The sequence below is a fragment of the Canis lupus genome, chromosome 32 (genome assembly GCF_048164855.1).
Source record: "Canis lupus baileyi chromosome 32, mCanLup2.hap1, whole genome shotgun sequence".
NCBI lineage: Eukaryota > Metazoa > Chordata > Mammalia > Carnivora > Canidae > Canis > Canis lupus.
The window spans coordinates 4,851,243-4,868,234 of record NC_132869.1 but is presented as its reverse complement, the minus strand read 5'-3'; the positions used below and the strand labels follow the sequence as shown (position 1 = coordinate 4,868,234).

At 44.0% G+C, this 16,992-nt stretch overlaps 1 protein-coding gene across 1 annotated transcript in view; it reads left to right on the top strand.

Annotated features, from left to right (window-relative positions):
• RYR3 (ryanodine receptor 3) overlaps nucleotides 1-16,992 on the top strand; it is a 500,519-nt gene that overhangs the window by 204,559 nt on the left and 278,968 nt on the right. Inside the window, exons 4-5 of the mRNA XM_072808654.1 lie at nucleotides 13,316-13,390; nucleotides 15,887-15,965. Coding sequence (XP_072664755.1) covers nucleotides 13,316-13,390; nucleotides 15,887-15,965 — 154 coding nt within the window. The remainder of the gene's footprint in view (nucleotides 1-13,315; nucleotides 13,391-15,886; nucleotides 15,966-16,992) is intronic.

Here is a 16,992-nt window from a genome sequence, read left to right as displayed (position 1 = left end):
GATTGACTCTCTTAGATAACCTGTTGGCTTTTTCTGGCTTCTGAGGGGGTGGGGAATCATTAATCAGCAGCAGTCTTTCCCAAAGTAATAAGGAAAGCAGCTACGATGTGTGTGTGTGTGTGTGTGTGTGTGTGTGTGTGTGTGTTTAAGTTCTGTTGAGATAAATGGACATTGACATACAGCACTGTGTGAGTTTAAGGTACGCAGCATAATGACTTGATGTATATATACGGTATCATTACTACAGTGAGTTTAGTTAATATCTGCCATCTCATATAGTTACAAAAAATTTTTTGGCTTTGTGATGAGAACTTTTAGGATTTACTCTCTTAGATACTTTCAAGTGTACCATACAGCAGTGTTACCTAGAGTCATGATGCTGTATGTGACATCCTCAGATCTGATTTATCACGTAACTGAAAGTCTGTCCCTTTGCCCACCTTTACCTAATTACCACTTCTGATAACCACAGATCTGATCTGTTTTTCTATGAGTTTGCCTCTTTTTAGATTCTATATAAAGTGATACTATACAGTTTTGTCTTTGTCTAATTGCCCTCCCTCAAGGTCCACCTATGTTGTCACAAATGGCAGGATTTCCTTCTTTTTGTGACTGAATAGTAAACACCACAACTCCTTGATCCATTCATCTGTCAATGACACTTAGGTTGTTTTCATGTCTGGACTATTGTAAATAATGTTGTGGTGAACGTGCAGGTGCAGATATTTCTTCAACATAGTAATTTCATTTATTTTGGTTAGATACCTAGACGTGGCATTGCTGAATCATGCAATGGTTTTATTTTGAATTTTTTGAGGAGCTTCCACAGTGGGTGTACCAACTTACATTCCTACCCATAGTACACAAGTGTTTCCTTTTCTCCATACCCTCGCTAGCATTTGTTATTCCTTGGAGTTTGTTTGTGGGGTGTGTTTGGTGGGGGGAGGGGGGTGGAGGGGGATGATAGCCATTCTGACAGGTGTGAGGTGACATCTTATTGTGGTTTTAATTTGCATTTTCCTGATTATGATGTCAAACACCTTTTCATCTATCTGTTGGCCATTTTCATGTTGTCTTTGGAAAGATGCCTAATTGGGTCCTTTGCTTATTTTTTAATTAGATTATTTAAGGTTTTTTTGCTATTGAGTTGTCTGAGTTCTTTATACGTTTTGGATATTAATTCCTTATCAGTTACATGATTTACTAATATTTTCTCCATTCTTTAGGTTACCTTTTCACTTTGTTGTTGATTGTGTCTTCTGCTGTGCAAATTTTTAGTTTGATGTAGTCCCGCTTATTTTTTATTTTGCTGCTTGGGCTTTAGGTGTCATATCAAAAAAAATCCACCGACAGGACCTATGGCAAAGAGTTTCCCTTATGTTTTCTTCTAGGAGTTTTTATGGTTTCAGGTTTTACATTTAAGTCTTTAATCCATTTTGAGTTTATTTTAGTGAGTGTTGTAAGACAGAGGTCCAGTTTTGTTCTTTTACATTTAAATATCTACTTTTTCCAACATCATTTATTGAACAGACTGTGTTTTCTCCATCAAGTATGCTTGGCTCCTTGACAAGTATTAGTTGACTGTGTATGTGTGAGTTTATTTCTGAGCTTTCAATTCTGTTCCTTTGGCCTATGTATATCTGTTTTTATGCCAGTACTGTACTGTTTTGATTACTTTGTCTTTATAATAAAGCTTAAAATCATGAAGTGTTGTGCCCACTGCTTTGTTCTCTAGCAGCATTGCTTTAGCTATATAGGGTCTTTGTGGTTCCATATAAATTTTAGGTGTTTTTTTCCTACTTCTGTGAATAATGCATTGGAATCTTGATAGGGATTGCATTGACTCTATAGATGACTTCAGGTTGTAGAGACATTTTCAACATATTCTTCCAGTCCATGAACACAGGATACCTTTACATCTGTCTGTATCATCTTTGGTTTCTTGTGTCAATGTCTTATACTTCTCAGTGTAAAGAACTTTCTACCTCCTTGGTTAAATTTATTCCTATTTTTATTATTTTTGGTACTATTGTACCAAAATGAGACCTTTTTCTTTATTTTTCAGACAATTCATTGTTTGTAATATTATTTTCAGCACCAAGTCACCACATTACATTGATGGTAACTACCAACCCCACTGGGAAATGATTGATTGGTTTTCCTCCAGCCATCAAAGGAGGCAAATGTCAGCCCAACTGAAGTTTAGTTTTATTTTTTTGGTTCAGATTGTGAACCGTATTCCATGTTTCTGAGCTGCTCCCCTTGTCCTCTCACAGATCACTGTTGCTAATTTTAATATCTCTCCTTTTCCCTTGCCCAACAAAGCTGCTCTTGCAGCTCAAGGAAAGTTGGGTTTTTACTGCCATTCTTAGTAGGTTATCCTTCCAGTGTCAGTGTGATGAATTTACTCTCTGGACAATGGGGAGAAAAACAGATCTGATGGTTCTTGCTCTATCTGTTTCCTGGCTTCCATTCACAGATCAACAGAGAAGAATTCTTTTTAAAAAACAAACAAAAAAACACTTTTATTTTTCTCTTCGACAGAGAGCTAATTGATGACTAGGATACTTAGACCTAAGCTAGATCTCTGCAAGGTGGGCTTTTGAAAGCCATGTAGATATCACTGCTCGAGTGTTGAATGATTCAGAGCATCTTTCAGACACACCAACCTTGCAGACATGGAAAAGTAAAACATCACAAATTATAAAAATTTTAAATTGTAAAATCATAAATTGTGAACATTGTCAATAAGAATGCAAAATGTTGAAGTGCACCCTTTGGGTCAGGGGACCCATAAAGCACAGAAGCCAGAGTGAAAACAGAGCAGAGGTGACTGACTAGGGGGAAGAATGACCCAGCAGTAAGAGAAGAAAAGAAAAAGACCTTTCTACTCACCTGTTCTGTTCTTTGCCTTAAACTCTGTTTTTTCCCAGGCCTGGTGGAGTCCAGGCTAGTGGGGATGAAAGGCTAGAATATGGATGAGGAAGTTCAGGGAGAGTGGCACTGATTTTTGCAACATGGTGAAGAGAGGCGGTCTAGGGGTGGCAGTGGTGGGACTCACCACACATATGTTGCAGTGGGGGTTTTTGTCTTTCCACCTATCACAGAGTTGGCAGCAATACTCAGAGAAGCACAGAAAGTCAGTTTTTAGTTTGACCAAAGCTATCAAGGACAAGGGGGAGCAACCATATTTGTTCTTTGCTTTAGTGGGGTTCTGGAGAAATGCTAAAAAGAAAATCAGTCACAGACCCAGAAGGACAGTTCTGAGAACAGAGAAGTACTCACTGACTGTAAATATCCTATAAATTACTTGGATGAAGGCTCCACTGTGGCTGAGGAGTCCCAGAGGGGTGATTATCAAGACTGGCTGTACATCAAAGCCACCTGAGAGCACAGCCCCCTGCACTCATTCTCATTCTCAAATGAGAATCTTAAGGAATGGCCCAGTCTTTTTGTGCTTTTGGGGTTTTGTTTGTTTCACTTGCTATGTTTTCATTTTTAATGTTTTACTGGTGATTCTAATAGTTAGCTGGGTTGAAGATTATTTGTCTGGAATCAGTCCATAAGATTTTAAAAGGTTTGTGCTCTTGTTCTCAGAGCAGAACAAATTGAAGGTATTAGGGGCACCTGTCTTCCTATCCTTACACAGGCCATATACACACGGAACTCTTAGGAATCAGCTTCTCCACCCAAGACCACTTCATATACTTCAAGGAAAGTGTGTGTGTGTGTGTGTGTGTGTGTGTGTGTGTGTGTTTTGCTCAGATATATGGCCCTGGGCATATTGTATGGATATAGAGAGAACAGGATGAATTGGTCTCTGTCCAGCAAGACCATAATTGGGGCTGGTACAGGAAATGAAAAGACATTCACAAGAGAGAAAAAAATAGGTTAAGGAGTACAGGAGAAAGAAAGGAAGGAGGATCAAAGATCAAAATAGAATTGATTTCATTTTCAGCCTCTTAGCCCACATGGGTAAAAGTGTTTGCACACAGTAGGATTCAATGGCGGTTTTATGATACAAAAACTTACTCCTATTTTATTATCCATAAAATGAACAGGTTTTTTTTCTTAGAGAAATAGATTAGATATAGTGTTTGATTTTTCATGTCAAGGTAATCTAACCTTTCAGATGTTAAACGCTTGGTAGAAAATATTCAGGGTACGTTAGCTGGGATGAAAGGCCATGATTGGGCAGAGAGCTTAGTCTTGACCCTGTGTGGCCATGGGTCCTCCGTTTCATCAGAGGTCAGAGGAGTGATGAGCATGGGTGGTTCAAATAAAAACCAGAGCAGGGACTGGAAAACAAATCTGACAGTTGGGGTTCTTTTATGTAAAGAATGAAGTTGATAATGTCAGATTCTTAGAAGTCTGTTAGTCTTCTATGGGACAAAGGGGGAAATATGAGTTCAAAGGAAAAAAGATAGTTGCTTCACCTCTTTCCAAAGTATACTTGCCATCAATCTAAATGTCATTACTACCCTGACAAATATCTCCTGTCAATTTGTTCTCTTAAAAGATACCATAAAAAGAAACATGTGTTAGAGCTGCCATTCTGGCTGTCAGGTTTCCCTGGGAAATCTATGTTCAAAGAAAAGCACAGATGTATCTAGAATGACCCTCTGCTGAATTTGGAGGCATCCCAACAGCCAGTTCTTTCCCCTCCATGGAAAATGCTTATCCTCCTGTTTCAGACACATGTGTTTGTGAAATGCTGGCCCTGGTGGGAACCTCACAAAGCAATTGGATTTTTTCCCCAAACTGCATGGATTGGAGAGAGGGGAGAGGAAATGATTGTACACGTCTACATAGATTCTCATGGATCAAAAACTTATTTTTAGAGACTTGAAAGGAGAGATTCCTCAGTTGTCTTCAGCTAGGTGTTCAGAGTTTAAGTCTGCACCAGGCAAGGACTCTTTTCTTTCATGGGTTTCAGTGCTCACAGGAAGAAGAAATTTTGGGTCACCGCAGAAGCTTCTCTGCAATCCCCAGCTCACCTGAGCCATCTTTCGGATTTTATTTACTAAAACCCATGTGAGATTTGGGCCACATCAGTGTAGGAGGGGCTTTTTCCTGGAACAGCATACCTCCCTGCTGTGCAGCTTCTAGCTATAGATGATGCTCATGACCCAGAACTTAGTTTCTCAAATCAGGCTGCGGCCTTTCATCTTTTTGTACTGAAATACTTCCACGTGGCTGGGAAAGTTATGACCTGAACAAAAATGAGATTGCCAGAGGCTTCCCACCCAGGACAAATAATTTGAGGTGCTTTTAAGAGGGCAGGTTGGCTGAATGGAATGAATTCTAGACTGTGGGAATGGTAAATTCAGCATTGGTGGTAGGTGTTGGGGATGGAGTGTTGGTTTTGATTATCCTCCCTACTTAAAAAATGAAATAACGGAGAATAGCCTGTTTTTAGGCATAGCTCTTGGAGGGTTCTGTTCTTCAGGCCTGTGATGTGAGATGAAGAGAGGGGAAAACACTGAGAGTATGGGAGATGGGGTTCCCTAGAGTCCCACCTCCCTGCTTACCTTGCTGCAAGAGCACTTAGCAGAAGAGCAGTGACTGCCATAGGCTTTCAGCCAGCCGTTTCTCTTGGGGGTCCTGTTGCACCTCACAGCTTCTGACACGCGGGCCTGTTTTTTCAAAGGCAGCTGAGGAGACTGCCATGGTCACTGAACTTGGGAAAGTGGGGCTGTCAGATGGTACCCTCTTCCTCCTCTTTCCTAAACTTCATTAAACTTCTATTTCATTATTTCCATTTTTAACAATATCCCAAGAGGCCCCCAAACAATCCCAAGAATTTGGCTTCCTTTCAAGTACATTTAAGTTGAAGGATTGCACTGCCCTGGTTGAGTTGCCCCAGACTCACTTGAAGGATTTCTTACAGGGCAAACCCCTTCAAGGGATTCTGTCCTGAACATGTGGCTTTCTGTAGCCACTGGTCTGGGCTCCCTATGTATTTTAGATCCATATTAACCATCCCAATCCAAATGGAAAATCAATGTGTCAAATTAAAAGAAATGGTCCCTTGTGCTTCTGTAGTGTCTTTGTATGCCAAGAGGGAGAAGCCCAGGAAAAGCTAGATTTGGCAGTTACCCAGCAGAGAGTAGAGTATCTGATCCACAATAGGCGGTCAAGAAAAGTGTTTGGTGGCCTTCATGGGCTCTTCAGGATGTCACACATAGTAAGGGAATTTAGATGACTAGAAAAACCAAGTGTCTAGGAACAAGGATGGGATCTAAGGTGAAGGATCCTCAAAGTGCAGTTGGAAGAACCAGCATGTTGAGGATTCAAGCAGGAGTGAATTTCTATGGCAAGAGATTTTCTTCCTCTGGAGTCTGGAGCTAGGCCCGAGGGAACTAGGAGGGGGTTAGAGGGTCTTGGAAAAAGGTTGACTCCCTGGGTTTCCACTTAATACTTGCCATCAGGAAAGAGCTAGACCCTGGATCAATGCCAAAAGGAAGGCATGCTGCTGTGCTTTGCCATCAGCCCTTCAGGCAGGGAAAGGCATTTACTGAGGAATCTGGCAAGCCAATGATACCCTTAAGCAGTGCAGTTTTAACAAATATACAAAACACTTTTAGGGCACCCCACTTCTCCAAACACATGCAACAGCGGTTGCCCGCAACACACATGAATTTTTTTTATTTAAACTATGTGATGGTAGTGTTAAAATTTTGGAAAAGTCTCCAATGCTTCTGTAACCAACCAATGGCTATTTCATTTTTATACATTTCCTTACCGTTCTTGCATATACCTAACAGCTGAAGGCATCTTGCATTCTGGTCGCCTCGGTTGTCGTCTTTAATGGCTGCAGGATACAACATCCTGAGAAAGCCCATGATGTACTAGATAACAGTTTTCTGTTGGATATTTAGGCCCTTGCCAGATGTTTCATTTGCCTTCGTTCTAATGCTCTTATCACAACAGTGTGTGTACTTTTTTGCTTTTCTTGAACTAGTTCTGGAAGTGGAACGACTATAGCACAGGTCATGGACCTCTCTATGGCTTCTTTATACGTTACCACATTGCCATGTCAGGAGGCTGTACTCAGCGTCACCTTGGACAGGATCACACCAGCTAAATTGCAGCTCTGGCACCATTGTTTTTTTCCCTTTTTTTTTTTCCGCAAATTTGGTCGATGTAAATGTTGTATAAGAATTGCCTTAGTTGTCATTCCTTTCATTACTAGAAGAGATAAAATCCCATCCATGTGTTTTAATCTTATTCCTGATAGGAATCATTTATTCATATCCTTTGCCTCTTTCTTTACTTGAGGCTTTAGTATTTTTTTTACATCTGGACAAGATGTTTACCCATGTGTCACAGTGACACAAAGTATTCTGCAAGTCATTAAATGTTGTTTCCAGGGTTCTGAAGTTTGGTGATCTTGGTACAATCTTATCTGTTTTTTGTGTCCTTTGAGTGCATCTGTTACTTCAAAGCATAGATAAGTAGTAGGTCTGTAAAAGAATGTGGACCATTCTATTACATATCAGTTGTTCTAGAATTTAATTTTAAAATGAAATATTTAATTCTGTTTTCCATCCAGAATCTTTTATATTTCCTGTGGATCTTCCTCAATGCTTTTATAGCAATTTTGTTAGCTTCCAAAATACCCTATTGGAATATTCATTTAAACTGTGTTAAATCTGTAAGTTAAATTTAGAATAATAGAATTTAAAAATATTGGTATTCTTATTCTGTAATGAAGTATACCTTTCTATTCCACCAAATCAAATTATATATTATAGAATAAAGGCTTGTGGTTTCATTCTGAGGGTTTGACTCATCTAAGTCAATTCCTAAAACTTGAATTTTTTTTTTAACAGTCATGAATAGAATCTTTGGGTATGCTTTCTAACTAAAAATATTGAGTTACCTGCTTTTGTTCATACTGTTAGGTGTTACTGGGTTTTGTTTGTTTGTTTGTTGCACTTACATGGCATCATTATTGGTTGTCACTTGTATTGAAGGAAATGCAGTTGTCCTAGGCAATATAAAGGGCCTCTCCCATGCTCAGGGAATATTGCTCTGTGACCTTCTAGAAAGGCTTTCTTTTTTTTCTTTGATAGCCTGAAAGAGTAGGACAGAAGTGTGGTAGGGAAGGAAAGGGAAATGAAAGTATGCACAGCCACATCCAATAAGTGATTTCATGCTCTTCACGCTCTCCCCAGAAGGGGGCCCCTGAAGCCTTTCGTGGGTTATGTTACCTCCACCAAAGAGCTCTCCCTGAGTCTGGGACCCCCAAAGAGGAACTGGGGTTCCAGGTTATAAAGGAAGGTAGCTTAGAGATCTCATAGTCTTGAAATTCCTACTTGTGTCTGGGGAAAAGCACCGTTACCCAGTGTTGGTTGCCATCTCAGGTTTACCTCCCTGGGAGGCACTGTCTTCTGGTAACTAACCATCACATGGAAAGTCCGTGGTGGAATTAACTTTAACGTTACAGGCAAGATGATCGAATTAAGAAGCTAGAGGAACATTTTTTCCTCTGGACATGGCATCAGGGTGCTTTTGCCAGCCTAGCTGTGCCTACCCTGTCTGGGAGGTGGCACCAAACAAGGTCCTCCTGCTCCTGATGACAGTGGAGGTCACTTGCGGCAACACAGGACTGCCATCCCGAAGAGGCCGCGCCGTCCTGGGGCCTGGGGTCCCCTATCACCGGGACCGCGCAGTGCTCTGTATAGCAGATCACATCTTTCCCGGCATATTATTCCATTATTGAAGTCAAATTGCGGAAAGAGTTAGTAGAACGTGTAGTTTGACCCGGGCTCAAATCCAAGCTCACTGCCTACAAGCCGATGATGGGGAAGTTTCTCTTTTTTCCATCCGTAGAAGGGAAATAAAAGAACCACTTTGTGTGATTATTATTTATCCATTCGGGAAAGATGCGCACGGGTGCCTCCTCCTTGCCAGGCACCGATAAAGGTGGTGCTGACATGGCAGGGGACACCACAGACTCCTGAAGCTTACATCCTTGGGAGTGGCAGAGGATGGGTACGTATCAAAAATAACATGGATTCACATCAGCTAATAACAAATATCTCAAGAAATGATATAGCAGCAAACTGTGATGGAGCAAGGGTGGTTTTTCTTTTAGAAGGGGTGATCAGAGAATGCTCCTCTAGTGAGATTTGGGAGCTCGGAACTGAATGCTGGGCAGAGATCTTGAGGATGCAGGAGGAAGAGCATTCTGGGTGGGGGGAGCCTGTGTGTCAAAGCCCTGTGGCAGGAGGGAGCCTTGCAGCCTGAATTAGAGGGAGGCCTGGGAGGCCGAACAGAGGTGGGGTGGGGGAGCGCACCGGTGGTAGGTGACACCTTCGGAGGGAAGGGCACCCACCCCAGGACAGTGGGGCCCAGCAGCCGGGTCCAGTGGCCATCTCCAGGTAGGGGCTTGCTCTAAGAAAGAACAGTTTTAAAGTCTTGAAAAAGCTGTCTGGAATTAAAAAAAAAAAAAAAGACCATATGAAGGAGACCACGCGTATCCCAGAAACCCTAAAATACTGTCTGGCCTCTTGCAGAGAGAGATTGCCGGGTCCTGAAGCCGGGTCTCAGAGGCCACGGTGAGGGCCTCGCCAAGCCGGGTGACAGCGGGGCAAGCCCAACTAGAAAGCCCTTCCGTGTGGCTGGCCGCTGTGACAGGGTGGCTACAGCTGCCATGCGGGTCCCACCACAATAGGGCGTGGGGAGCGGGGATGCCACCGGTGGCAGGGGGCCACTGAACCCCTGGGGGCAGGATGTATTCCAGAGATGGCACAGAGGTGCTCCGGCTCGACTGTGGGGCATGGCGGAGGGAGAGGGAGGGAAGGATGACACCAAGGTTTGTGGTCCATCTTCCCATGTTGTCATGGAAACTGAAAGAACCATCAGTTCTGTGCCGAGGGTTTGACACCTCTAGCTCTTCCACATTGTGCACTCAGGGTCATCTGCCAAACGTATGTTAAAAGACACGCCTTTAAAAAAGAACCTGCTTTAGGGACCCTGGGGGGTTCTGTGGTTGAGTGTCTGCCTTCAGCTCAGGCGATGACCCCAGCCGGGATCCTGGGATCGAGTCCCGCATCAGGCTCCCTGCATGGAGCCTGCTTCTCCCCCTGCCTGTGTGTCTGCCTCTCTCTCTCTCTCTCATAAATAAATAAAATCTGAAAGAAAAGAACCTGCTTCAGTAAGAAAAATCAAACCGACCAAACCTACAGCAGGGTCCCGTTCACTGGGAGCAGCCCGTTGTGCCCCTTTGTAACCAGACTGCCCTGCGCTTGTGCCCTGACTTTTCCCCAGACGTTCCCTCCCATTTCATCCGCCCTCAGCGCCAGTTGTGAAAACTCAGTGGGAAAGAAAAGAAAAGAAAAGAAAAGAAAAGAAAAGAAAAGAAAAGAAAAGAAAACTCCGCGAGTCCCCATGTGCACTTCGTGCTCTCCAGCTCCAGGCCTTTGCTCCTGTGGGCTCCTCTCTCCTACCATCATTGGTCCTCAACCCTCCCACCTGTCAGGATAACAACCTTATCCATAAAGCTGTTCCTCAACACTTTCCTGGCCTATCCCAATGCTCTTTACCTCTTTTAACAGGAAGATGGTCTCCTATTTGTAGCAAGGTTGTTGTTGTTTTATACATAAGTCTTTGTAGACCAGACTACCAGGAGGGAGACACAGCATATGGTTAGATCCCGACTGTGCACTTGGAGCCTGTGTGACTTTGTGCACATTATGTGACGTCTTTGAGCCTCCATGTGCATTGCTGTTAAACGGAGAGAACTACTGTAGATACGTCACAGCACTAACCACAAGTATAAGACGAGATCGTTCGCATAGAGCACTTTGCCTAGTTTGGTGCCTGCTGTATGCTCGGTGCTCACTGAATCTCAGCTGTAGCAATTCACCTTCCTCTAGGAGCAGAGGAGGTAGCTCCCTGTCCTGCTGCCCTGCTTACTTTGTACACTGGTTTTGTACACAGTAGGTGAATGAATACAATACAGAAACGAGAGAGAGATGAGCTCGGTTCTGGAGTTAACTGGAAGTCTGCTTCCCCTCCTCCCGCCCAACCTCCACATCCCTCTTTGAACTTCAAATTCCTCACATTATAAATGGAGGGAATCATTCCCACTTAGTAGAGCCATGAGGATGAGTTGTAAAGTCACCTAAAGCACCTCTGTGTGGTATGTGCCCAGAAGAGCTCCCCAGGATGGTCATCACCGAAGCTTCTGCAGAGAAAGCTCCTTACTCTTCCAGGCACTGATGTCGCATCATCCCTGAGGCAGTGGCTCCCGAGGTGTCATCACTGGGCCAGCAACATTGGAGTCCTGTGCCCTGGAGTTTGACAGAAATGCCAGTTCCCAGGCTCCTCCCGAGCCCAGTGAAGCAAGTGCTACAGAGCCAGGTCCAGGGCTTTTGCTCTAGCCCGCGGGTGTGCCACCAGCACAGAGGCACTGCCCTAGTGGAGGGAAGAGGCAGGATGTGAAGCCTCTCGGGTTCTGCAGGGTTCTGCACCCCGCTGTCCCATTCAGTCCCAGTGGGGCACCTGCACGTAGCCTCTCTACTTTTCTGTCGGCACCATGACAAAGGACATGAGAGCCAGGAGACGGTTGCAGCGGTGCCAGAGAAGAGGAGGGGCACGAGCTCTCCTGTGCCACCTTGTGTGGCCAGCAACGCTTGACTCCTTTTAAGATTACTCGCTGCGTTGATGGGCACAAAGGCGAGGGTGTGACCCATGTTTCACGCTGGGACAGATGAGATGCAGGCCTGGTCTGGGAGTACACACCCGCACCTAGGCTGTCGTGCGCTGCCAGTTAACTTAGGATATCGCAGATGTGCAGGGAAAATAATCAGACTGACGCTGTAAAAGTCACTCGGTCTGGCTAATTTTAACATAGCTGTTGACATGTTTGTAAATACAGCAGCTGAAGTCAGATCGAATGATTTCAAGAAATGCAGAAAGGGGACAAAGAACATTTAACTCCTGCATCCTATTGAAGTCTCAGGAGCTCTTGAATATCTCCATCGCTGGGAGGAAAGTACAGCCACATTGATAAACGGTTATCAGCTTTTTAAAAAACATGACACCAAGTCTATCACTTTTCCTTTCTTTAGGCTCCTGGTATGACGTGAAAAATGATCTCTTTGACAAGGCAATTTTTTAAATCTAAATAGAGTTGAAATAAAATTACCCTAGGCCTTGTTATTCAGACCTGTGCCTTCTCTCCACACCGGCTTTCCCCTTCGTCGCTCATTGTTCCGAGGGACAGAGGGCGGTGGGCAGGTGCAGGAGAGAAGCAGCAGCTCAGGCCAGCCCCTGGGGCCGCTGGTCTGCAGATTGAAATAAAATGAGGTACCTAACAGGTGCCCTTGGCGTATAGAGGGAATTGTTAGAATTTCTATGATTGATTTTTCTTCTCAGACTTTGGATGCTTTTTGTGCATATTTAGGGATGGAGGCTCCTGTGCTTAAATATTTTTTTTTTTTTCCTAAGAGGGCTGTGCGATCAATACCGTGTGACCGTCTCTGAGGGAAGGGTAGCAGGATAGAAAGAGATTCAGGTAGAAATTGAAAAAGTCGATGCCAAAAAATGCTGTGATTTCTTGTAGATCTCAGTTTTCCCGTATTACTAACTGGGGGGCAGCTACAATAGGTAACAGCCTCCTACTGTGCGCTGTTCAGTTCCGATGGTGACAGTGTGCAGACTGAGGGAGAGAGGGACAGATACGGTGGCTTTCTGTCAGGCCGCCCCTCCTGGTTGGGCCTGCCACCCGGTGAACAGCCAGGGTGGGGCTGCCTGAGGAGGCAGAGAAGGGGCCGGGATGGGCCCCCAACACCGCTTAGGAGTCTGCAGGGGCCTCACCGGTTGCCCTTTGAGAGTCCTGGGTTCTGAGCTGGAAGGTGAAACCCGGGTAGGTGGGAGCCGTGTAAGTGATGGGGCAGGAGGCCGAGCATCTTGAGGGAACAGACCGCAGGGAACAGGCTGTGACCGTGGGCCCCCACCCCCGGGCTGCTTTCTGTCACTAGGCTAGAGTCCTGTCACATTTGTTTCTCTCTCTCACTCTGAACGCTTCTGAGAAGTTTCAAAGGAAGGTAAGCGGCACCTGCGGCATCTGGGGGTGTCCCAGACGCAGTGTGGCCCCACAGCCCGCTCCCGAGGATGCTGCATGGCTGTAGTCACGAGTCTCCCCACGCCCCTAGGCTGGCCACTCGCTTCTCGAATGAATTCTTTGGGAGCTTTGCAGTGGTCTTTCCCTTGTGGCCTGTCCTCCCTAGGGCCCGCCCTGCTTTGCTGTCAGAGGGGCCACGCGCGGCCCGGCTGACAGCGTGCCCGTCCCTCCCCGCAGGCGGCCCAAGGCGGGGGCCACCGGACGCTGCTGCACGGCCACGCGGTCCTCCTGCGGCACTCCTTCAGCGGCATGGTAAGCCCCTGGGCCCGCGCGGGCGGGGACGGGAGGCGGCGGGAAGCGGGAAGCGGGAAGCCAGCCAGTGGCCAGGTTACGGGAACAGCCGGGTCACTTGGAATGTGAACCATCAGAACACATGGGCTTCCCATTTCTTTCACACGATTGCACTCTTGTATTCGCTTAACGTCTGACCGTCTTCCTCTCCACCCCGTGTCTCTTGTTTTTAATTTAACTAAACCTGAGCCTACCAAGGACAGTGCCTTGACATCCTAGATGCTCAACAAATACTTGTTGAATTGATGAAGAAATAAACCATGAAATAGCTGATTTCCTGAGCCTACAAGGATAACCAGGATAGGGGAGAAAAAATCAAACAAGATTTTTGTGAAATGTCAACTCTTTTACTAGCTATAGGAAATGGGATGGTATCCACTGCTGCTAGGCCTGGGATATAACTAGAAGGTATCCTGTTAATCCAGAGGCAGTAGGAAGATAAGGAACCAGGGCAGTCACAGAAAGCTCATCAGGCTTAAGTAATTAGGGTTCTAGAACCAAAATGGGGATAACCCAATGCAAGTTGAGGAAAATTGTTCAAGTTTTAGGCCAGTACAATTTGTGAAAATACAGATGCTGTAGATCTTTGGCAGGATGTAGTAAGGAGAATATCGTGATCCCAATCAAGCCTAAGACGTGCCAGCTCTCATCATGTTTGCTCCTGTCCCTGCATCTGTCATCGTCACTTGCTCTCAGTGTGAGGAAGGCTTGTCGTCTTTGTCTGGCCCTAGTGGAAAATGTTACATTAATTCAAGACTTCATCTTCACACGTTTACACCTGCAGCATGCTGCAAAGTTCATCTCGAAGCTTGAACTGTCACATTTGCAACTGGAGCAGCAGCTTCCTCTTAAATAATTTATTTATTGCAGCTTTTTTTTTTCCTTAGAACTGGTAAGAAGTTGACCTTTTCAGCCTGAACATTCATCTGTTGTAGTCTTTCATGGCAAAGGACACAGAACAAATGTGACCAAATGGAAGGTTACTGGAGCGGGAGATAGGGGCGTTTAGAAAGTGGGAAACTTTGTATCCTGATGTCTAGAATTGAGAAGTGATTGTGTATTTTTCAGAACCCAGTGCTTATCCATGAAGTAAATCAACCCTTAATACTTCTTTTCTCCTATCTAAATAGACCTAAACGAAACTTCAAACGGCACACTTATGCATTTGAAAACTCAGGCTAACAGCATGGTAGAGAGCTGAAGGATTATGTTATTTAATATTAGATTTACTGTCCCCCGTCTCCCAAAAATCCAACTCATGCTTAACATAAACTCTATACTAGGTAGTTCTTTCTAGGAGCAGCTCTGAGACTGAATCTGGTGAAATATGACTTTGGACAATGCAATGATTTTCCATTTTCCTGTTGCAGAGAAGTAAAAGTAGAATTCAGAAAGTACATTCTAAGTGCTTATCTACCAGCCAGTCTAATTCCAAAACCAGCCACTGTGCCTGTCAGTAAAGGAGGCAAGGAACAGGCCATGGGTTTTTTCCTCCCCCCCCATTATAAATTATTTTAAATATCATTGTTAAGTTTTACATGCACATGTATTTTTTTTTATGCACATGTATTTTTATAATTAGGGGGCAAAAAAAAAAAAAAAGCCTAGACACTGAGAAGTTCTGAAGCTCATAGGAAGTTTGGAAAACAAAATAAATATAAGTGAGAGAAGTCATCATGGTCCTTCCCACTGTCCAAAGACAACTTCAGTTATCAGTTTGGTGTAATTCCTTTTAGCCTAGTGGCCAGGCATTTAAATTTTGCATACCTATTACCTGTGCAGATGTGCTATGTTGTGTATGTTCCATGCTGTGACACACTCTTGATAAACTCTTAATGGCAACTTATTTCATAAAATGAAATGCCAACATTTATCAGCCTTTCCATTATTATTGGTTGTATATATTCCATTTATCTTGTCTCCAATTTAAAAGTCCCTTGGGGGATCCCTGGGTGGCGCAGGGGTTTGGCGCCTGCCTTTGGCCCAGGGCGCGATCCTGGAGACCCGGGATCGAATCCCACATCGGGCTCCCGGTGCATGGAGCCTGCTTCTCCCTCTGCCTGTGTCTCTGCCTCTCTCTTTCTCTCTGTGACTACCATAAATAAATAAACATTTAAAAAAAAAATAAAATAAAAAAAATAAAAAAAATAAAAGTCCCTTGGTATCTTTGAACTAAAGCATATTATTAAATATGCCAAGATACTAATTTCAAACTTATTTTTGTAGCATATAGTCCTAGAAGTTAAATCCCTGGGTCATCAGATAAGAACATCTTTGAGATTTTAAATATACTATAAAGGTATATTTCAAAGGTGTCATATACCACTAAATACAATGAATAAGTCCTTTATTCAATAGCTCAGTGTCGCAATTGACAACTGGAAACCAACTAGTGAATGAGGTGCCAGGACCTGATGGAAGCATGTGACTTCACTAGCATCTGTTTTTGTTTCACAGTATCTAACTTGTTTGACCACATCAAGATCCCAGACAGATAAACTTGCCTTTGATGTAGGTCTACGGGAACATGCTACAGGTAAGTCCACATTCCCAGTTCTCCTGCTAACAGGGGGTCTCGGGCGAAGGGCTTAAGGATACTGAGTATGTTCTTCATTTGGGATTCCAAGCCAACCAACCAGTGAGGTCAAGAGAGAGGTCTAGTAAAATTTAGGAGAATAAGAAACAATGTGTGATAGAGACATAGGAACTATGAGTGAAGGAGAACATAATGCTTTCACTGCAGTCATATACTTCGGGAAATGTTGGCTTTATTGCAGTTTATTTTGAGTTCAGTCAAAAATATTGACAGTTAGGAGGTGGATCCTAAGAAAGATGGTGACCAGGATGATGCAGGTTCTCCCTGGAAACCAGAAACGAAGAACAGAGACCAATATAACTACATATACTTAAGTTATGATACCAAAGGAAGGTCTGACTTGCTGTGGTCACTGCATAGACCCATGGAGCAATGAATAGAAGTTGAAAGGAGGCATAGTTCCCCTCAATGAAGAAAACCACTTTGTAATATCTGCAGTTATCCAACAGAGTAACAGCTGGTCTTGGGGTGTTGGGTGCTCTCTGTGGCTGGGACTATTCATAGGTAATCTGACCATCCATCAAGAGCAATGTATATGGAATTTGTGCTCCATTTACAGGTTAAGCTACATGTCAATCAAGATTCTTGGTTGCAAATGGCAGAAACTAATTCAGGTTCACTCAAGCAGAATGAGAATTTACTGGGAGACCGTTGGGTAGAACCTGTTTAAAGTAGAAACCCAGGCAGCCCAGATGGCTCAGCGGTATAGCGCCGCCTTCAGCCCAGGGTGTGATCCTGGAGACCCGGGATTGAGTCCCACATGAGGCTCCTTGCGTGGAGCCAGCTTCTCCCTCTGCCTGTGTTTCTGCCTCTCCCTCTGTGTCTCTCATGAATAAATAAAATCTTTAAAAAAATAGTAAAGTAGAAACCCAAGGCTTGGAAAATGGACAGTAACAAATAGAGTCTAGAGAAGAGAAAACATCCTAGATCACACTACAGGAAGAGTCTAAATTGAGTACAGTCTTTA